The sequence below is a fragment of the Sprattus sprattus genome (assembly GCF_963457725.1).
Source record: "Sprattus sprattus genome assembly, chromosome: 9".
NCBI lineage: Eukaryota > Metazoa > Chordata > Actinopteri > Clupeiformes > Clupeidae > Sprattus > Sprattus sprattus.
Window position 1 is genome coordinate 12,832,990 of NC_137928.1, and position 23,244 is coordinate 12,856,233.

At 44.0% G+C, this 23,244-nt stretch overlaps 3 protein-coding genes across 3 annotated transcripts in view; 2 read left to right on the top strand and 1 right to left on the bottom strand.

The window, feature by feature from the left end:
- Window positions 1–908: 908 nt before the first annotated feature.
- Window positions 909–4,043, bottom strand: sln (sarcolipin). The gene is made up of 2 exons (XM_080845359.1): window positions 3,962–4,043; window positions 909–1,499 (listed from the first exon to the last, which is right to left on the bottom strand). The coding sequence occupies exon 2, from the start codon at window positions 1,361–1,363 to the stop codon at window positions 1,268–1,270; it is 96 nt and encodes a 31-aa protein (XP_080701485.1). The 5' UTR covers window positions 1,364–1,499; window positions 3,962–4,043; the 3' UTR covers window positions 909–1,267.
- A 3,552-nt stretch (window positions 4,044–7,595) lies between these two features.
- On the top strand, window positions 7,596–19,687 carry alkbh8 (alkB homolog 8, tRNA methyltransferase; the record flags this gene model as incomplete). Its single annotated transcript, XM_080845340.1, has 11 exons — window positions 7,596–7,730; window positions 8,107–8,341; window positions 8,823–8,951; window positions 9,228–9,323; window positions 9,425–9,529; window positions 9,750–9,820; window positions 15,561–15,667; window positions 16,199–16,347; window positions 16,623–16,894; window positions 18,131–18,280; window positions 19,157–19,687. The coding sequence occupies 11 exons, from the start codon at window positions 7,596–7,598 to the stop codon at window positions 19,685–19,687; spliced, it is 1,980 nt and encodes a 659-aa protein (XP_080701466.1).
- Window positions 19,688–20,666: 979 nt separating this feature from the next.
- Window positions 20,667–23,244, top strand: part of cwf19l2 (CWF19 like cell cycle control factor 2) — a gene marked incomplete at its 5' end in the record, with an annotated part of 34,323 nt that continues 31,745 nt past the window's right edge. The window contains 2 exons of the mRNA XM_080844259.1: window positions 20,667–20,759; window positions 22,800–22,910. Of these exons, the coding sequence (XP_080700385.1) occupies window positions 20,667–20,759; window positions 22,800–22,910 (204 nt within the window). The remainder of the gene's footprint in view (window positions 20,760–22,799; window positions 22,911–23,244) is intronic.

The following is a 23,244-nucleotide window of genomic DNA, read 5'->3' on the forward strand; positions in this document are numbered from 1 at the left end:
CACTCCTAGTACGTATGCTAGCAGAGAACATGTCTCACTCGATAGATAGATTTTAGACATTTTCACACCAACAGACTTATTTCTGTGTTTCATCTCTGAAAATGTATTCAAATTTTTCAATGCAAAGTGTGGTGTGCAAAAAAATATGCAGGCCGTTATGCGGGTGTGATGTTAAGCTGCCAGCTGATAGTAGCTCGCTGCTACGCTTCTGTCTTTGTAGATATTGCACAACCCATAGCCGTCGTCTCCACAGTGCCTATGTGTCTGAATGCCTTTGGCTTACTAACCATCTCACCAAATACTAACACGTCACACTTGGACATTAATCTGTAATGCTGCAACCACAAAGAGAATATAAAAGTCCAAAACATATGAATCCCAAATACTGTATATCAGTCCTATGATCGATCACATTAAAGAGATAAGCCAACCTTTTTCTTCAATTTATATTCTTCAAAATGCAACCGCTTATTTATTTTCAAGATATTCTTTGCACAAATGCAATAAAGCACAGAAATCATTCCAAGTGTCAGATTAAAGTCACAACCCCCTGGCTGATCCTTATTCTTTATTAAATATTCAAATCAGGGAGAAACACGTCCTTGTGGAACTTGAGACTGTATTCTTGCTTTGCCTGCTGAATAATACTCCATGTGATGGATGGGTCATAGATAGGAAGTGAAATTTGTCAGAAGTTAATGCACTGACAGGGGTCTTAACATCTATTGTATTAAATATTAAACATTCCACCGATCTTATTTGAAAGACTTAATGCAGTAATGTACTGTATCCAGTAAAATCAGAGACAGACACTAAGATCACAGTCATTTAATAGTAATTCAAATAGTTTGCCCCATAGACACTGATAGACTACAATCACTTCAGTCTCACCAGATGTGGTTGTTTGACAGTATGAACAAACAATGACAGAATACAGAAGGACTTGTAAGAATAGGCCATAAGAGAATACAGACAAGAAAGAGTAAGAGATCTACATAAATGTCTGAAATTAGACAATACAAAACAGCACATTACACTCTATACACTGGTTTGAGTCCTAGGACATCATATTTGAAGAGGCTTACGCTAGGCACTAGTGTTTAAGAGCAGTCTGAAGTCTCAGATATAAAACTGAACTTATGCTTCAGAAAACATAATATCGATTGAGAGCAATTTGTCTGAAGGCTAAATCCAGGCCTCAGCCTTCACCTTGGACATCTCCCTCTGTCTGCTCCATATCACAGTCTTGATCCCACCCCCCCATGGCTCAATCTTGGTACGACTTCACCAGCAGCCACATGAGGAGCACTGTGATTAACACTATCCCGAAGTTCAGGAAGAGCTCCTTTACGGAACGGTCCATTCTGCCTAGGAGAGGGGGGAGGAGGCTCCGGAGTTGTCACGAGACGTTAGAGGTGAAGGCTGCCGAACTGGTGCAGGAGCCACACGCTTGCAGAGGAGTTGGTTATGCTTTTCGGCTCGACCTCTGACCTCACTATCTAGTATAGACAGAGCACAGGGAAACATAGAATCACTTAAAGGCGCCTCATAAAACTCTTTACTTTGGGACTGGCACTCCTAATAGCAGTGGTAGCTGGTTAATGTAGGCACTGAGGCGATGTCCCCTTCAAATTATCGAGAGAAGAAGAACATTAAGCATGTGGCATAAATTGATTACATAATGTGAAATAATTATGAAATGAAAAATGTTTACTCATACTAGTAATCAAGTCAGCATTCTTGAAAAATGAAAAATAGTAAGAAGTTTGTATTAACGTTCTGGCTGCTAATGTTATTTCCTTCACTGTCATCTGTTTCTAATGACTTGTTTTTAAAACCTAAATATCAGATATTGTATGTAATATGATTGTTCAGGTTTGACAGTGACCAAAGTTAAAGAATAACCCAGAATGTAGCCAAGACTGTGGATTAAGAATTTCATAAAGATCTTAGAAACAGATCTGTTGGTGTACGTATGTGAACTGTGCCAGCATTGTAATATAGTATATAGTTAATATAGTATACAGTAAAATCTTTTTTTAAGGCAGCAGATCAAATACAACCATGCTGTTTTCACTGAAGGAGATTTGCATAAGTTTCTAAATGCATCCCAACAAGTAGACTTACATGTCTCCACAGATAGACCTACTGTAGAAGGTAGGATCAGTTTATTACAAATATGAAGATGACAGTGACCATCCAAATTATATTCCTACATTATTCTGTATAAAGTGTCCACATACACACATTTTTAATTATTACCATCAATATACAATTATATATATTTCTAGAAAACCTGGGGGGCCTGCAATCAGCATAATCATAACAAAATAAAAAATAAACACATTAGCTGGAAATACAATTTAAAAAGAAATATATATATGTGTGTATATTATTATTTCTTACACTATTGAAATTAGTAGGAATAATAGACTGACTTTCTGTCTGTTGTAATGAGTGTTAGTACTGCCTTTAGGCTATTTTATTAGTGGTCAGTGACAGATAACAGCAAGCTAGTTAGCCAGAGATTTAATTAAAATGTAAACATGCATACATACGGGCAAAATGTATGATCCAGTTGTGCTACTGTCAAATAACTAAAACATTTTCTAAACCACAAACTGTCATTGGTTTTAAGCACATGTTTTTACCATTTTTAACTTATACTAATACTCATAAAGCCTAATTTATGGTCAGACACGCAGACAAGCAGACAAGCAGAGCCCCTTGCGTCTTTGCAAACCCCTTCTGAGCACCTCTCGGGGGCCTTCTTTCACCTCGCAAATGTTTTAACTATCCGACGAGACGACGAAGGGCGAACGGAGACAGCAGGGCTATGGTTGGTCCAGCCATTCGCTGTTTACCTTGTGGGTAGTAGCATGCTAACATCAGTTAGCTGGCTCAGACACCTTGCAAATCCCCTCAGACGTAATTTTCAGTTACAATAACAGGGTTTGTGCACACTGTCTATTTCTCGGTATCCCCGTAAAAAAAAACCGTTTGCAACAGCTACCAACCGACGGAGAACTGTAAAGGTTCAGAGCGACCAGAGTGGCCACGCTGTAATGCAGTCGTAGAAGCATATCTCAGCCTTAAGTTGACTCACTTAAAGGTGCAGTATGTATGATTTAGTGGCATCTAGTGGTGAGGTGTTTTGGTTTGTCCATTCTGGGCTACCCTAGAAACACGGTGGAGCAACAGTGCGGAACAGGTCCCAATATAGATACGAAGGGCTCATTCTAAGTTAAGGAACACCCAACAATTCGTGATTATACACTGATGAAAACATAATGATGAATGCTAGATTCCATGTCTTCTGATAAATTACCCTAAAATCAACAACGAAACATACTTTCCCATCAAATGATTTTCAGGATAAAATTCTACTCTAACTCTTCAGGTTTGAATGCAAAGTATTTGTATTGTCTGTAAGTGATCTCTTCATTATCGCATGAGAGCATGTTGTGAAACAACACCTCTGAGCGTATCACCTTACTGAGGGGTAAGAGGCTCTTGTGTCACATTCTGCTTTTATAAATACACACAGACCCAGCGGATTAATCCAGGATTTTCCGCTGTTCTCTCAGTAATGGTCCACCTGTTGGTTTTGAGCGGGAGGCCTTTCATCTGTCCCCTCACTAGAGAAGCAACAATCCCCTGCATTGACAGCTTGTTGGCCTGATTCACGCGCACATAAACACCTTCACATCTAGTCAAAATCAAACACCAAAGCTTTGGGTTTTACTGCATTAAAACAAGCTCACAGCAACTTGTTAGAGGCAAATGTATCATGTATGATTACATTCTTGTATTTAAAGCATTTGCACAGCCCTAATCTACATCACTTATATTTCACTTGACCAAAATATGACCGTGTGGACTTTCCTATCTGACAGAACCCTTAATGGTAAGGAGTGGCTAAGACCAGTTGAGGCTGAATTCAATACAGTGGTGCTCTTACCTGGTCAATCTCACAAGAAAATGCTCATGGAGTATATGGGACATCAGCGCAGAATGATTCACGGAGAAGGGTGATCTCTCTCTCCCTCTTTCTCTCCTTGTCGCATCCAAGTGTTTGTGCACACACCCAAGCCCCCTAAAGTAGACACTGGCAGAGTACCGCCCCGAGAGATGACAGTGGCATTTAGTGATGCCATACGGGAGGTATTTAAACCCACCTTTGAGATGGCGCGCCGAACCCCAGAAAAGAGGCCGAAGGGATGGGGAGAGGGGGGCTTAGCTGCTGGATGGAGCCATCCTGGCGGAATCTGACATAGATATCTAAATTCCTGTTCCTGTATAGTGAATGCATGCAGAGTTATTTTTAAACTGTCGTCCATTGTTTGTGGATTAGAGTCGTTCAGGCCATTCTGTGACATGAGACAAATGCATGCATGTGAGTCAGTCCGGTACTGCTTTCATATTGGTGCATCAGGGACATGGGGGAGATTCTTTTTCCAAACATAGACTTCCCTTCGTTTCAGACCTGGTGCTGATTAGGTAAGCCACAAAGACTAGACCTGTTGTTGCCATCCATGCATTATTACAGCAAAAGCCAGCAAGTCAGAGATGCTTTAAACAGTGATGCAGAGACTGAAGATGGGATGGAATTTAGATGTCACAGCCAACTGCAGACATGCTTGAAGAATTTGCTATTAAAGCGTATTTATTGTTGTCCTAACGACAGGGTCACCATAGCGATGACAGCCTCATAGCTCAAGGGGGCGTCAGTGGAGGAATTTTCAGTGGAGTCATTGAATGCATGGTAACACCCTGGCAACGCCAAACTAACCCCAAATAGTTGATAAAAGTTTCCTTGCGTCAGCGTATCTTCCTATAATCCTCGCCTCAGTCAATATTTACGCCCGGCATTCGGTCACATAAAGGAGACAATCCCAAAGCAGAGCCTCCGCCAAGCAGATGATGCAACTGCCCTGGTTTCTCTCACCTCCAACACCTACATGAACAACAGCAGATGGTGATCTGAGCTGACAATAGACCATATCAAGTTAGGATATATTAGAAGTGATTAAGAGGTGAGAACCCTTTAGTGCCATTAGTCCTCTATGGTGGTGTGAGATGCAGTGTAGGTCAACATAAGACAACATATATATTGAATACCTAGCAGTATATTATTTTTGCACAATGTGGAGCGTAGACCCTTTTACCCTTACACATCTTCAGTATGCTTGTGAAAAAAAATCACATTACACAATGGCATTGCTTACAAACACAAATATTGTCTATTATAATTCAATAATCATGCAGCAGAACTTTTCATACAGTATTTATTCAATGGAAAAAGGGGAAATCAATCATATGAAAGAAATGTGTTAACGCCGATGTGTGTCAACTGGTGTTACACCCATCTCAAAGTGGGAAAATGAAATATCATACGGTACGTCCCACTGGTGGAGTTATCCTATAGCCCTGCCTTAGTAATATCCCCATAGCATTCACAGCGTTCTCAATTAAAGATGTTATAAGCCTTATTAGCAATATGGCTCGTGATGGTTCGCAATCACATCCCATCCCACACACACAGCTTATGTTACAGTGACCTGAGTTAGTTCTCACAAGTACGTCTCTAGAGAGAGGAAGAGATCAGAATCACTATTTTAAAAACAAGGCTCTGGTTTCCACAGCCAGGGGCAATTAAAATACATGCAGATTCCAGTGGAGTCCTGACACCTTAGGTGACATTTGCTTTCACGGCAGTGGAAGAAGGATTTTGGAAAACATGCACGAATGGAAAACTAAAATGCTCATCCATGCTTGGGATAAGCGCTATGGAACCTTTAGAGTCCATATCAAGTACACAACATGTAAGCCCATCTGACAAGTTATGTCCAATAAAGGGGATGACATAGTGGTGCATTTCTATTTCCCAGGTAACCTGGCTATCCTCTAATCAACAGCAGCAGCAGGCCAGCCAGCTGTTTGCCTGCCTTGGCCCTGACTGCACGGAACACAGCTCAACCTCGCTGCCAGGGCTGGGGCTGGGGCTGGGGCTGGGGCTGGGTGATGTTTTCAGACAGGTGAGAAAGGGCCATGGGGCTTTTGTTATAAAACTCAACAGATCTCCTCTGGATCCTCCTCTCTCTGCCTCCGGGGCGTGCTTCAGTGCAGGGTTAGAAGGGTTACGGCTGTCCCATGTGGCAGGGCATACCAAACAGAAAGCTATGCATTAATTGAGCCCTGAGAGACAGGGGGGGGGGATGAAACACATAGGCCCAGATCAGTTTGGAGGGCGTCTGGTGGCTGGAGCTGGTGGAAGACGAGGAAATTAAGAGACAGAAGAAAACACTGGAGCCTCTTACAGACTCAGCAACTGTTGCACAACCCAGGTCCCTTTTGGACCAACTTCTCAACTTGTTATCTCATTACTGCAGAATAACTCTTCCCAGGCTTTATTTCCTTTAAGAAAAACTGTAGGATTTAAATAAAATCTTTTGGGGCATCTTGAAAAATTCCCATTTTTGGTGCAAGCTCAGTGTTCCTGAACACTTTTAATAAAAAATATGTAATGTGACGAATATTATAGTTTTTTTTATTCTCCTAGGCAATGCTTCCTACGTTCCAAAACAGTAGTTCTTATAGTAAGTTATATTAAAAATGACTGGCACGGCTGACCTTTTCATTTTGGCCTGAATTACAAATTCTTCCCAGGTGTAAATGATCTCTCAATGAATAAAAGGAATAAATAATTCATCAATATATATTTTTAAAAACATAGTGGACTGGTCCAGCTATAACAGAAAAGACTAAATTGTTCAAGGTGAGCACAAGCAAGGCGCCACAGCAGATAGAGGCTGAAAAGAGGAATGTCTCGGGGCAGTGTCCAGAATGCACTGAGAATACCATAATGTCTCCAGGAGAAAGACAATAGCAAGGGGAGGAAGAACAGGTGGCCTGGGTTCCCTATGGGTCTCTGGGGGTATATAATATCCAATTTGGGGAGCTGTGAGTCCACCCATTGTCCTTGGGTTAGGGAGTGTAGAGCACAAAACAAGTGTGTTGTGAAACAAAGTGACCCTTTATGTCTTGACCATGAAGCTACTGTTTTCTAATAAAGCTATTTAGTTGGATTGATGTAAGATTTCATCATAACTGTAGAGTTTTTGTCACATACGTATATTAATCAGTTAACAGAGAAAAGATTTTTAAAAGCTAAAGCTTGTGTTACAGACTTTACTATTTTGTTTAGTTCTGGTGCTGCCTAAATGGGTTTGATGGCCAGTTGAGCTGATGTTGTGAGGGACTTAACACAATTACATTAGTTTGCACAGTTTACTACACTGCATGTACATGTATATTAGAAGGTTTATGACAGGGCTGACTATGCCTTCACAGCCACTGAGCCACATAAACATCATTACTTTTAGACAGATGATTTTTCAAGTACAACTTGAAAAAAAGAGAGTCTCTCATGGATTTGTTGTATCTGCTAACGGCGTTGCATAGCATTTGTCCACATTTTAGAATATAAAAACGTCTTACACGGGGAACACTTCTGTATTCAATTCCTTCGTGGTTGGGTGGAACTGTTTACCAAAGTTGTCTGTTGCATTGGGGAAGGATTTTAAAGTTGCGCGATGGATTCCTGTATGGAGAACGTGAAAGCTGTCAGAAAGACCAAGGATGAGAAAAAACTTTTACGAAAACAAATAAAAGCCAGTCACACTTTACTCAAACACGAGGGCATCAACACAGTAGCAAAGCCAACAGAGGTAACAACAATTGAACAAGTTAGGAGGGTCAGCTTTCTCCATAATACGTTAAGTAGCGCGTAACGCTACCATAGCCAACTAACTAGCTAGCCCGATGTTACACAGCCTGAAGAATGTTTGGTTGATATCATGAGTTGTTCACACTTCTCTTATGTACTAAAGCTCTTCCTTTAATATCGGATACGCTGTTTTCATAAATCCTTTCTAGGACTTCCAGTAGCATTCTCTGATATGTTTCTTACTCTGATTTGTTTGTTATGGGATGACTATGTTTATGATTTTAAGTCATTGTATTTTGTTATCCCGTCGTACAGAAATTCTGTTGTGCAGTTATGAAGTGATAATGTAATGATTTGTGTTTTGCCTTGTTTCACAGTACCTGGTGGTGGCCAACGGAGGGCTGGGGAATGGAGTGTGCAGGGTGCAGTTACAGGAGGTTCTGGACGGGGCGGGCACCGTGGTGTCCCTACTGATGCCCCCAAACAAACCCTATGCATTTGTGACATACGCATCCTCAGACGATGCCCAGCAGGCGCATATGCTCCTCAATGGCCTGCAGTTGCAGTGCCAGGGCCAGATGGTAACCCTGTACTTCAGCTATGTCGAGAGAAGTGAGTCCCAGTGTTGAAGGAGTGTTGTTGTTTACCTGTGAGACAAACGCTGTTTTTTTTTTTCTCGTACCCAGATACTTAAGCTAGTGTTTGCTAGTTCAGAAATGTAGCTGATGAGTAATTATAGTGACAAGTGCTTGTTTTTGTGTATTACTTGCCGCTTGACTATCAGCTCCTGACAAACTTTCATTCATCAACGTCAAAGGCAGACATTCAAACCTCAAACAGGATTGAAAACCTCTTGGCTGTTTATTGAGCATGGAGTATGCTGACTAAAGCATGAAAGTGAATTTGCAACTTTTTTGCAACTTTTCTCTCATATTGTCACCTTAGCAAATAATGATATGTCTTGGACTGATGGCCTATCCTCACAGGAAATCGTTTTCTTATCTTCTGTAGTGTTTCAGATCTGACATCCTGAGTAAACCCTGCTGCTTTTTTGTGTGTGTGTCAATGTTGCTATTTTGTTGTGAACCTGCAGTAGGCTGTGAGCAGAGAGAGAGTGCTGACCTGCCCCCTGGTCTTCTGGTGCTGGAAGACTACATTTCCCAGGAAGAGGAGGCTCGCCTGCTGCAGGCTGTGGACTGGGCGGAACACGATAATGTCACTGGTGTGTTTTTAAGTCAAGCCTTTCATAAAAGTAAATGAAGCAGTGAAAATATTTATTTTATATGTCATGTCAAACACAAAGGAAATTACAGCATAATTTAAAATAATAACACGGCAATGCAATTTTATGACAAAAAATGATTCCATTGCAAAGTGTTTCCATTGGTTTATAATAAGCTCAACTGTTGAAAAGGTTATTGCTGCAGCATTGATGTATGAACTTCAACCTTGCATCCTTACATCCTTCACTCAAGCAGTTGATGTTTATGCATTCCAGTGCACAAAGCCTTGAAACACAGGAGGGTGAAGCACTACGGGTACGAATTTCGATATGACAATAACAACGTGGATAAAGATAAGCCACTGCCCATCGGTATGTTTCACCTGCTCCAGATGAGCACTCCTCTTTACCACTCTACGGACATGTTTGTTTATTCATCGTTGTTAATATGATTAATGTTCTGCCTGTTCTAGGCATCCCACCAGTATGTGATCCTGTGCTGCAGCGATGCCTGAAGGATGGTCACATTTCCGTTTTACCTGATCAACTGACAGTAAACCAATATGAATCTGGACAAGGTAGGCGTCATGCTGCCTGTGGCCGCTAGGGGGCAGCATTGCCACAGCTATTGGCAGCCGTGGTAGTAGTGCTGCTTTGGGAGATCAATACACTGCAGAGTGCAAAATCATTACATTCTGTAGGGATGCCTCCTGATATTAATGAGCTTGTGAAGTGCATTCATCCAGAGAGTGCCTTAAGAACTGTTGGTTTAGTAATTATGTTGTTTCTTCCCCTCAGGAATCCCGCCACACATCGACACCCACTCAGCCTTCGAAGACCCCATCCTCTCCCTTAGCCTCGGTGCCAAGGTACTTCTAAATTACATTCAACACAAAACTATGGAAAACTGCGCAAAAAGCAGTACATTTAAGGGTACTGAAAAACCCACAAACACCCGCACACAACCAAGTCCCACAAAGCCAGGCTGTTATGTAGTCCTGGAATCACATATGCAATGAAAAAAAAGGATTGTTGTTTTCTGTTCACCCTTCCATCCAACCACCAACTCACCCATGCATCCATCCCCTTGGGTCCATGCACACATTAGATGCGGTCACACTCGAAATAACCATGTGGAGAGGTGACACTGCTGAGTGCTGGTGTCCAGCCGAGATCAACTCTGATCAATGTTACAGTCACATGGCACTAGTGTCACTTTAGCGGAGAGAAGTGAGTCCCAGTGTTGAAGGAGTGTTGTTGTTTACCTGTAAGACAAACGCTGTGTTTTTTGCTCGTACCCAGATACTTAAGCTAGTGTACGCTAGTTCAGCAATGTAGCTGATGAGTAGTAGTAGTGACAAGTCCTTGTTTTTGTGTATTCCTTGCCGCTTGACTATCAGCTCCTGACACTGGTGTCACTTTAGCGGTATCACCCATTCTGCTGCCTTACTAGTCTACTGTTCCGGCTGCTTCTTCTGGCCTATGGGTGCTCCTTGTGCAGATTGACCCTTTATTAGGAAACACATCTCCCTCTCTTTCTTCTTTCTCCTGGAAGGGGAGTAGTTGCCCCCCCCCCCCCCCATGTGCTTGATCACTCACCAATGCACTCTTGACCACATCTGCCTGGATGAGCATGCAGCGGGGTGTCATCTCAGACCTGGACGCCCGCTACAGCTGCTGTTTTTGGATCAATTGGCTTGACCTGGCTGTTAATCGCGTCTCAGGTTCTTCCATCCTCCTCTCATTGCTGTGGCGGGCTGAGCGTGTGATTTGATCAGGGTGCTGAAGCAATGGCAGCCGTGTGCGGGAGCCTGGCCAGCAATGCCCGTTGGTGCTCCTTGCACAGATTGACCCTTTTCACAGGACACAACACCTCCCTTTCTCTCTTTCTCTCGTTCTCTCTTTGTTCCTCATCCTCCTTTCTTCTGCATAAGAGGTGTCTGTGACAGATTCCCAGAGGTGAACATCTAATTTGTGCCTTTTTCTCTTGAAATTGAACACACAGACACACAGACACACATAGATACACACACACACACACACAGATACATACACAGACACACACACACACACACACACACACACACACACACACACACACACACACACACATACATACATACATAGATACACACACACACGCACACGCACACGCACACGCACACATACACACGCAGCTCTTTTCTGCATAAAAAAACTTCTCAGGAGAAGGCACATTGTCTACCTCAGATTGTCTATTTGTACATGGAGACTTGAGTAGATTTTCATGTTGGCTATGGATTGAAACCCTCCCCCCCCCCGCTTAGAGGTGAACCGTTTTCTTTTTTTATATACATCTTTAAGTGCTGGTGTGAAGGCTGTCTTATACACCAGTCTCTCCTGGGGGGTAAGAGCACTCTGTACCAATCACAACCCCCCCCCTTCCCGTGTCTTGTTTGGAGAGCCGTTTTACCGCTAAAAAGCTTTTTGCTGTCTTTAAGAGGAGACCTTCCTGTCGGGCCGCTCTCTGACTAATGGCTGGCCCCTTTGACGTGAGCGCAGAGGTGTTTATGTCGCGCCGGTGAGGAGCGGGATGTCCACCAGAGCCAGTTCCCCTGAGGATTTTCACCACACACTGCCCTTCGCTCCTCTGACACTCCGCTCTGACAGATGGTGTGTGTGTGTGTGTGTGTGTGTGTGTGTGTGTGTGTGTGTGGTTTATTTTTTGAAGGACTGCCGCTGAGCTGATGACGCACACTGCTGAGAGTTTTCGAAATGACGCGTCTCGGCAAAAGTGGAGACTGTGTGTTGTATCATATAATTGAAACCCAGAAGTGTGTGTGTGTGTGTGTGTGTGTGTGTGTGTGTGTGTGTGTGTGTTTGCGTGTAAGCTGCTCTGTCAGTTCCCAGATGCCTTTTTCCCCCTCCGTTTCGGAAAAGGAGCGGGAGAAGGAGACAGATCCCATTAAGAACAGCTTGTCCCCTGTCATCAGGTCTGATCAATGAAACACAGATAGAAAGGGGGAGGAGGTGGAGAGGGGAGAAGATAAGAGAGGTAGAAACTGATGAGAAGGACTGCAAGGGGTTGAAGAGGAAACTAGGGAGATAACACAGAGAGAGAGAGAGAGAGAAAGAGAGAGAAGCGAATAAAAACTCAGAGAGCTTTTGGATGGAAGGGCTAAAAGTTTCAAACTTGTGGTCATTCATATGTATTGACAGTCAAACACACACACACACAGACACACACACACACACACACACACACACACACACACACACACTGCTCTGTAGTACTGTGTGTCAGTCACCCATCCAGACTAATATCATAGTTCATTAACCGTAGTCTGGGGAAGAGTGGCCATATCTGAGGACGTTGTAGAGAGCGATGGGGAAGCGCCGCGCAGCTCAGAGTCGTTAGCCTCCTAGCCGCGCTTATGAAAGTATAATGAGCCGGGGCCTTCGGAGTGATGAGCGACGCTCATGATGGCCTTGCTTCTGTGGGGGGAGATGTTGTTACAGCTCAGTCTTTTTTCTTCAGCATTGCACTTGTGGAGCGCGGGCCATCTGTCGAGATGGGGGGGACGTGTGTGTGTGTGTGTGTGTGTGTGTGTGTGTGTTTGTGTTGGGAGATCTCCTGCAGACGTCTGTGTCGATTACTGTGGGGATACGGGGTGTATGAAATGAGGAATAAAACCTGTCCTGCATGCATTATGAGAATAGTGTGTCTGTCATGTGGTAGAGAACGAGAGAGTAACTTAAACGTGTGTGTGTGTGAGGGAGTAATATGTGAGTGTATGTGTGCGAGCAAGCAAGTGTGACGAGATGTGTGTGTGTGTTGTCGATAACTATAGAGAGTAGCTTAGAAGTGTGTGTGTTTATGTGTGTGTTTAGGTAAGGAAGAGAGAGAAGTGTGTGTGTGTGTGTGTGTGTATAGACAGAATGTTGGTAAGATGAATGAGGGTAGCGCCTGCGGTGGAGCAGGGCTGTCGGTTGGCAGATTGATCTGGTTATGGAAGAGCAGCTTCATCGATTGGCTGATATTCCCCAGTGGAAATGTAGACCGCAAGGAGGACTGCACCCCCCATCTCTCATTCAGATAAATGTCAGCCAGCCGCGGAGCCTTCGAGCTGCTTTGTGTGTGTGTGAGTACGTGTGTGTGTGTGTGTGTGTGTGTGTGTGTGTGTGTGTGTGTGTGTGTGTGTGTGTGTGTGTACGTGTGTGTGAATATATGTGCGTGCGTGCGAGGATGGAGTATTGCTGCATGCAAAGGATTTTCATGTTTGCCTTTTCCTATGATTCAAAACACTAATCGTATTCATATAAAGTGTTCGAATCAAAATGTGTTGTTGTGCAGGAAGTTTTTCAAAATGATGAACTTGCATTTTTAACTTGGTGAGCATTATCCCAAGTCTGTGGTCCATAATTGGCTTTGGCACCCTCATACTTAGACATGGGTCTACCTTTTCTGTGTATGAGTGTGTGTGTGTGTGTTTGTGTGTCTGTGCAAACACTTCTGCCTGGAGATGATGTCGAGTCCTCAGGATAGGCAGATGTGTTATCAGTCTGTCTTCTTCTCTCCCCATCACCGTGCCTCAAGGAGCCTCATTACGCTGCTATTTCCAGCCAAAGAAGTGACCCAGAACCCTTTAATGACCCAGAACATAGAACATTCACTTGGGCTGAGCAGAGAAACTGCACCTTTCCCTAACTCTCACCATTAAAGTGCTCTCCCCTCTTTCTCTCTCTCTCTCCCTCTCTCTCTCCATCTGTTTGTCTCCATCTCTCTTTTCTTCTCTGATTCTCTCCATCTCTCTCTTGCATGCATCATGCATATTTGCTCTTCATTGTGCCCTCCCTCCACCACCACTCTCATTCTTTGTGTCGTTCCTGATAATCCATTGAATTCGTATCAGTGGGAATCTGTTAAACCAAAGCAAGGAGAAACATCTTCCTGCCACTAATAGTCTCTCCTCAGCGAGTGGGGTCTGTTTTCTCTGCCACACAGCACTTGCCTAATAATGCCACACTCTACTGCAAGCAAGTTCCCACATACAAACACAGACACACACTCACTCTTACAACACACACACATGTACGCTCACTCACTTTATCTTACTTTTCCTCTTTGTCGCTCTTACATGCATAGACGCACTTTCACTATGTTTTCCACTCTCACACACACACACACACACACACACAGGCACACAGGCACAGACACACACACACACACAGACACAGACACGCCTGGCTGGTTCAGTTGAGGACATATCTGCCAGGCTGCCCCTGGCCTGCCATGGCATAGCTGCAGCTTTCATTATACCATCTCTCTCTCTGCAAGCCCGGAGGCCGGCTAGGTGCGAACATATCCCAGCTCCCGGGAATGGAGGGATCAGGAAAAAAATAAAAATAACTCAGACATGAAGAGAAAGAGTGCTAAAGAGAAAGAGTGAGAGAAAGAGGGAGGAATAAAGGGTGAAAGTTAAGAGTGGGAGTTGTACAGAAAGAGAGGAAGTAAATGTCAGAGGGGGGACAACCAGGCGAGTAAGAGCTTGAGGAGAGAAAACGACAATTAGGACTGAAGACATGGAAGGAGAGAAAGAAAGGGGGAGACAGACGGAGATTGGGAAAGGACACTATAGCCCTTTAAATGCACAGCAGCAAGCCCAGGCTGGCCAGCGTTTGAGGTCATTGTCGTTTGTGCCACAGACTGCACAAGGCGAGGAGGGGGGTAGGGGGTGGGGGGGTGGGGGGTGGGGGGGTGTGCAGTGGCTGTCTCTTTGTTCTCCATCACACAGGGTCCCAAATCCTCCCCTCAGTTCCTCTCGCAGCTATAAATAGACCTGGACACATGGAAGCAATGTTAGCAGGCAAAACACTCTGCCTGGCTTTCTCTGCTCCTGGTCCTCTGGGTTCCATCTGAAAGCCTATTCTCTGTCGCAGGGCCGCACGGATCTCTGGCTCAAGCACCCCCCACTGCTAATAAATGTCACCATCCGAGGCCATCCCTGTTGTAATATCTGATTGATTGACCGTATGATGGCTTTGTAATTGAACACCCTATCATTTGTTTTTGGGAGTTGGACGTTGTTGTGTTACATGAGGAGCCTTTGAGAAGGGTCATCAAACAGCTGGCAATCCTGTGCACTCATGTCTTATCTCTCTCTGTTGTGTCGTGTTTGTGTTTGTGTGAACTCTATTGTGCATTTATTAAAATGCAACCAGGGCATGAGCAACAAAAAGACTCATTTTCACAAGTGTGCAGAAAAGCACATAAAAAGGTCTTTGGGCACATGGGAGAGTTTTAGTTGCCACCCAAATGGATTTTTGTTCAGTTTGTTGTTTTTGGGGTCCTGAAGCTCATTTGGCACAGCGTGAGCACTAGTGGATACATTCCCAGGGAGGGCACAGATGGGTAAATTGTGTGTGTTCACGGCCATATCACTCCAAATCGACTCGCGTATTGGCTGAACGCTTTATTGCCCCTCTCGTCAAGTGTGTCTCTGTAGACTCATGAACTTCGCTGTGCATATGTATTTGTAGATGGTTATGAAACACTCTGTGTGTGTGTGTGTGTGTGTGTGTGTGTGTGCACAGTATTATGAACTGCCATATGCGTCTTTTTATTTGAAGACTGTCATGGGCTTCCGTCATCCTGATGGTCGCTCGGTTGCCGTGGTGTTGCCAGAGCGAAGCCTTCTGGTCATGAGAGGGGAGAGCCGCTTCCTGTGGACCCATGGGTGAGGGGAGATTACATTTACAACGCACAGTAAATAACAAGACAACACGTAGCCTATGGTCCAGGACCGTTAACGTAATTTAGTCCTGTGTAGAATAATGTAAAGGATAATGTAAACTAAGCCACCCTAATGCAGTATAGCGCAATAAAAGAGATATAACATAACTCTCCCTCTCTGTAAACAAGTGTAGATTGCTTGACAGACCCTTCACACGTTTTTGTTATTACTGAAATGCCTTTCTATTCAGAAGGGTATGATGTGGTAAAAAAATGCTGATGTCCTTGCATGTGATTTTATCATCGTATAACACACATAGTAGTGGATAATAGTGTATTTTTACATTAACATAGAGCAAACCCACATGTCATTGTATCTCTTTGGTAGGATCACACCCAGGAAGTTTGATGTGATTTTATCAATCGAATAACAAACCTTTAGTAGTGTATTACTGTTCGTAATGATGTATTTTCTTTAGAATGCAGCTCTTACCATAGAGCAAACACATCTCATTGTACTGTATCTCTTGGGTAGGATCACACCCAGGAAGTTTGACCTGGTCCCTGCTAATGGCTCTGAGGGCTCCGTGGTGACATCTGACCCCAGCAATCTCACACTCAACAGACGGGGAACCAGGACCTCCTTCACGTTCCGCAGGTTGCGACATGCCCCCTGTGTTTGCTGTGAGTCTCCCTCCCCATCTAATCTGACTAATTGTAAGCCTAGTCATTTTGCTTCTAAATCTGATGCCACCCTGTCAACTCGTTGATGCATGAATTTGGAACTTATTTCTTAACTTAATAAAAATGAATGAGAAAAATAACCAAAATTAGTGATTCCGAAAAATTGCTTTAGAAACATAGTGAATGATTAAAAGAGCCCTATCGAAAGACATCCCTTTACCTCTCCTGTCTCTTCTCTCTCACCCCATGATCACTTTTCCAACCTCCGTCCTCAGCGTACCCCTCAGTCTGTGACAGCCAGTCCCCCCCTGCTGCCCCCGCCCCAGATGCCCCCTCGTTGCCCCGTGACGATGGGGACGCTTCCCGATTGGAGGCGCAGTTTGTGCACCAGGTGTACGAGGAGATCGCGTCACACTTCAGCAGCACGCGCCACTCCCCCTGGCCACGTGTGCGGGACTTCCTGCTGGCGCTGCCCGCCGGAGCCCTGCTGGCCGACGTCGGCTGTGGCAACGGGAAGTACTTGGGCATCAACCCGGAAGTGATGTCGGTGAGTGAGGTGCTATTTACAGCTGGCATAGGCTCGCAAAGCCAAATGTATATTACATATTCCATGTAGGACTTGGGCCTAAATGTGGGTTAAAACCGTCTGGGTTCAATGAGTTTAAACCAATCCATCACCTTACGAAGGCTGTACTCAAATTGCACAGTGCATATTCAAATATAAAACAGCAAGTTTTGAATGAACGTGTCAAACTCAAATGTTGTCCCTCAGTTATTATTGCATCGCACTACTAGCTCGGGTTCAGTTCCCATCCGATAGAATATGGACTAAAAAAACACGAGGAAATAAACGTAGTTAACCCAGTTTAGCCATAGCCGGATAGTTTATAGTTTATGTATCATTACCAAATGCACTTTAAATACAAAGATTAACATTTACCAGAACTTTGGCTGCTGTGGTGTGGTAAAACATAAGATGCTTAGTCAGTCTATTTGAGTAACATTACTGTGGTATCTATTTTCAGTATCATCCTTTTCTTGACAAATGATGATGCCACTTAGTACCGGCAAAAGTCTTAAATTATGTCTGACGAAGCTGGAATCATATGCCAAATCCAATCAGGCAGAAAGCACAGGCTCTTTTTAATCTACAGGTGGGGGCATGGATGCTAACGTGCCGTAAAAAAGAAATGAGCTGGGCCTGCAATTAATTATCTGAACCCTCATTCTTACTGGCCATTAAAATATGCAAAACCTGACTAGAAATTTTATTGGAACTGTGACCTTTGAGTCATTGTATGCCTCTCTGTGTGTGTGTGTGTGTGTGCCTTTTTGTGTGCGTGTGCGTGTGTCTTTGTGTGTGTGAGAAACTTAAGAGCAAGAGAGAGCAGACACAGGGGAGGAGACTAGAATCATAAACCTTAATTAAATTCCCTGAGAGCATGGGCTTTATTGAAAACATTATTATGGCTATCAATTCTGTCTCCTGATTTGCATGCTGTCTGGAGCCCTGTTTAAATTTATGTTATTTAGCCTGGACGAGCAAATCAGCACTTGACAATTATGTCCTTAGAGGAAGTTTCTAGCGCACGTTCAATGTTTATATAAACATGTTTATATTTTAAACCGCGAGGTTTATAGAGAAAACTCAAGGGTGTCACACAATGCAATGGGAAGGGGAGAGTAATGTTTCTATATTTCTGTAATCCACTGTGCATACTGATTCATAATGAACATTTCTTCACACCTGTGTCATCTGTCTCTCCCTTCTGTGTGGGTGCAGGTTGGCTGTGATCGCAGTGCCAGCCTGGTGCAGATCTGCATGGAGCGGGGGTTCCAGGCGTTTGTGTCCGATGCCCTCGACGTGCCCCTACGGGGGGCCACCTGTGATGCCGCCATCTCCATTGCAGTCATCCACCACTTCTCCACGCAGGTGGGCCAATCACATGGGCTTAAGGTGGTCAATGATAACATGTGGTTTATTGTAAGCAAGAGAAATGGAATACGTTTTATTGGAAGTGGTGTGCTGGTAGCCCAAGTGCGGAGGTGAGGTTCTGACTAGTTATGTGGCACATACAGCTATCAAGGAGCCACCTTTATGCTGATCTAAGCGATTTTCCACGTTCCTTTTGGTTTTTAACATTAGTCAAATTATCTTATATGAATAGGGTCACTGTTAGTGCAAGTTGTACGTGTATGCAGGCAACGCACTTACCTTTTTGCAGAATGAATGAACTGATGAACTGAGCTGTTTTGAAGTTTGCTCTTGTATGGTTCAAACCAACACCTGCAGCTAGGTTTGGATATGGTTGCGGCAGCTTTTATCCCACATGTAGTCAGGATTTAACTCCGACATAAAGACAAACAGTATGATATTCTCCAGATACACGTAATTGTCCAAGTTCAAATTTTCCGAAATGATAGTGTGTTTGTCCCTGAACTGTAGTGAATCCTTTAGTGGATAAATCTGATCATCTGCATTTGAACAGTACATTATCCAAAGCAGTCTTTTAGTTACTACAACGTAGTTAATCAGATCATTACATTTTGATGACCCCATTTGCCACCACATTAAATGTGTGTGTGTGTGTGTGTGTGTGTGTTTGCACGTGTGTGTGTGTCTGTGTGTGCCTGTCTGTGTGCCTGCGCGCGTGTGTGTGTGTGTGTGTGTGTGTGTGTGTGTGTGTGTGTGTGTGTGTGTGTGTGTGTGTGTGTGTGTGTGTGTGTGTGTGTGTGTGTGTGTGTGTGTGTGTGTGTGTGTGTGTGTGTGTGTGTGTGTGTGTGTGTGTGTGTGTGTGTGTGTGTACAGGAGAGACGTCTGGCTGCTGTGACGGAGTTAGTGCGGCTGCTGAAGCCTGGAGGGCGAGCACTGATATACGTGTGGGCCATGGAGCAGGAGTACAACAAGCAGAAGTCAAAGTACTTAAAGGACTCCGGAGACGACGACAACACTCAGCCTGTGGAGGGGGAGGGAGAGTGTTCAGTGAAACAGAGTCCCCTACCAGATGTTGCCGAGGAGAACGGGTCCACTGAGAGCACCCCCAAACTGAGTGTTCACACCAACCGCACAGCCTTTAATTCCCCAGACCTACTAGTGCCCTGGCATCTGAAAGGAGAAGAGAAAAATACATGCAAACGTGGAGAGTCCTCTGCTGATGCTAAAGCAACACCGGCCCCTGCCCCTGCCCCTGCCCCTGCCCCCGTCTTCCATCGCTACTATCACGTCTTTCAGAAAGGGGAGCTTGAGAGATTATGCAGTTTGGTGGAGGACATTGAGATACGGACTAGCTATCATGACCAAGGGAACTGGTGTGTCGTCCTGGAGAAAGTGCCTAAATAAATGTAATTGAAATCACAAAAGAGCGGTGTCCAGTATTTCCTAACTGTTGTTTTTTGTGGTTGTCCCCCCCCCCCTCCGACCAGTTCTGATGTTCGTAAATACAGTATACTTTTATAAGGATGTACTCTGGTTTATAAGTGTGTCTCTCTTCTTTGAAGGAAATTGCACATATTACAGGAATATTTACCCCTTTAAACTGTCCGCTGTTGAGTATCATGTTTGTGTTTGTCTTGTTTGCTCCCGGAGCCCGTCCTAACAATATCTAACTTTAATAGAATGGTGTGTGGACAGATTGATTCAGGGTTAATAGCCCCTTGATCACAGCTGGTGGGAGACTTTTCTCATCGTCACTCTCATCCCCTACAGTAATTGGAACCTGCTCACTATATGGAGTACCGCCTAGGCTGGACCAGCAGGTGATGTGTCTGCTTCATGCAGTCCACTGTCAGTAGAGCGGGCCTCTGGGCATGTTTATGGATGTGTTTTTTTTACCCTCTTAGACTTATTGATTACCTTGTGGCTGCCTTGTTGAATCAAGCTGTGAATGCATATCTGACATTTTTCAAAGACTGAAAGGTTGTAGGTTACCTGTCAGTTCATGAAGGGGTGCACCAGCCAGATGTCTTGATATGTTTTCCAAGAAATCGAAATGGGGCTTACATTTGATTAGTGATGCATGGACTGCCATTTCAAGAAGTATTTTTAGTACCATTTATTTATTTCATCACATCATAATGCATACCCGTATAGCTCCACGTTTGTTTGTAACAATAGAGCACTGGGGCAAGGTACCCTTTTAAATATAGCCAATGAAAAACAATTAGTGGACAGGTTAGTAGAAGGCAAAATATAATAAACGAAAACAACCTTTAAAAAAAAATCACTATTATGCTCAAAGAACCAAGCAAAAAGTAATTGCGAATAGCAACTGTCGTAAAAACTTTGCGACAGCCGGCAGAAACATATTTACGTCACTGTCATGGCGGCCTACGGAGGCAGTTTTGAAAGTACAGGCAACATTAGCGTCCGAAAGGAAATTAAAAGGAAAGCTAGGGAAGAAGTTCTTCAAAAGGTAAAATCCATTTACAGTTTTCTAGTCATGCATTTGTGCCTCTGAATGATTTAAAGCTAAATGTACTCTTGCATGCCAAGACTGATGTTCATGCTAGCGTTTAGCCTAGCATTTCAGCTGCATGATATGGCTTTGGCGAAGTGGAATACAAGTGAAGGAGTATTTGTATTACTGTGTTCGTCACATATACTGTAACATATCCACACACGAATCATACATGTTTTAAACTATGATTATTATTATAGCGCCGCTTGTTAAATAAAGGCCACGGCCTTAACGTAAGCATAAGATTAAACATCGTCCCATGTCAACGTAAGAGTAACGTTACAGTGGTAATTAAGGGGGCATTGACTGTCTGAAGTATCGGTGAATTTTCAAAACCTAAAGACTGGCACGAAATGTGTAGCTTAATTGGTGAGGTGAGACCATGTTGTCTGTAATGTAACGTTATTGTTTTAAGGATCAAGTAAGTTGGTAACTTAACTGATGCATCGGGCGTTTCTTTTTAACTACTACGCTATTATATATTCATATTACGGCTTTGTTAAATAAATGGTGACTATCAATGGATTTTTTCATTAATTGTTATTGTTTATGAGTCTGCCGGTTTCTTTATAGTTAACCGAAACCCAGATTTTAACCACCGCTAGATGGTGATATTCGTTATATTTCGATAACTTGTTTATGACAGGCCGGGGTTCAGGAAGAGACAGACGTATTCTAGCCTTCCGCCTGGCGCGACTATTCAAACAAGCAAATAGAGTTTGCCCAGCTTGTTTGTTTGGAGCCCCATCGATCACGCTGACACATTGAAACGCTACACAAATTAAGATGTGGTCATTGATGACGCTTACTGCAGGCAGGACTATCCATGTTTCACCTCGGTAATCATCATGAACAAGCACGATAAACCTTATCTAAGCAAATACTTAGGATCATAACTCATTGTAATGACTCCCTCCATGATTGCAAAACAAACTCTGCAGTCACCTGATAACAGCTTGGACGTGTTACAGGAAACGATTTCCCCCCACTGCTGATGTCTCATTTTGTTTTTGGCAGAGACCAACACAAACAAACTAGTTATAATATCCCAAAGCACCGTGTAGATTTGTGATTGATTTGATTTAGATTGTGAACACTATTTTTCGCCTTACTTTCACCGGAAGATTTTAAGGAATCAGTAATTGAGCGAACCAAATAGTTGTTAATATCCCTAACAGTGTAATACATACCTGTGTAGTATACTGCCTGCTAAGGTGCTGCCTTCTCATCTGGGAGAGAATGAAATGTGTGTGTGTCTCACCCCTCTAACAGTCATGTTCTCCAGGCTGTTATCTCACGGGCAGCTGTGTTGGCTCTCTGAGCTTCATAAGCAAACCTTGTGGCCTTGCTCCATGGTAATGGTGATAGATGGCCGCCCTAGCGGAAACGGCCTGATGTGTGCCCATTTATCGCCCGTTAGACGTGCACACAACTCCATCAGTGCCAGGCCATTGGGAGCCTTATGAATATCCTGAACGCTGATGATTAGAAGTGTTAGCACACGTTCAGTGTTGCGGCTGTGACATGGATGCTGTGAACCGTCAGGAGAGGCCGCTGAAATCAGACAGTGGTGTACCTGGAAGTCATGGCACAGCATGTACATTATATGAACATTATTCACTCCGTAGTCTCTCACTGAGATGGAGAGAGGGAGAGTCTGGGACATCTTGACCTAGAAGCACTAGTCTCCCAAGAATTTTTGTCATTTCCTCTACTTGCTTCTCCCTTCCCCTAATTTTCTTTCTCTTCCTGTCTCCCTATATCTTTACAAAAACCTCTGTCCCTAAGGCTCACTGAAGATGCAAATTACGCTTATTTCAAATTCTCTTGAGCCCCCCACTTTTTATTGTTTTGTTTTCCCCAACCTGGGCAACCTTGTGTTGATTTACGCTTTGTGGCCGTCGTAGTGTTTTGAGCGTAGCCGCAGGGCTCCTCTCCAGCCCTGTGTGTTATGAGTGTCTGTGCTCTGACAGCCCTGACTGCATCTCCCCTCAGGCCAAAGAGAAGTATGACAAGGAGGAGAGGCGCGAGGAGCTGAAGAGGGCCCGTGGCGAGGACACCTGGATGCTCCCCGATGTCGACCTGAGGCTGCAGCAGCTGGACCAGGTGAGTGAGAAACCGAGTGAATAATGAACATGGAAGGAAAGAAAGAAAGAAAGAAAGAGAGAGACACGTTGCGAGGTTAGTGAGGAAGGAGAGTGCATCATCAGAACAGTGGTAGTGCCACCCACAACCTAAGCCTTTCCCACTGGCTCAGCTCTGTAAAACCCCAGCAAAACCCCTTCAAACTGATATGAGCTAGACACATGCTCAATATATGGCTGTGGATGTCACGGACTAACGCCTCACGCGGCTGTGCGAAAGTAGTTCACGACAGAGAGCCGTGGCATGACGTGTGCCAGCTGGAAAATGAACAGCTTCCTGGAACAGAAACGCTAAA

Excerpts from the sequence above, each read along its gene's own strand:
- sln (XM_080845359.1), bottom strand. The coding sequence starts at position 1,363 with ATGGACCGTTCCGTAAAGGAGCTCTTCCTGAACTTCGGGATAGTGTTA.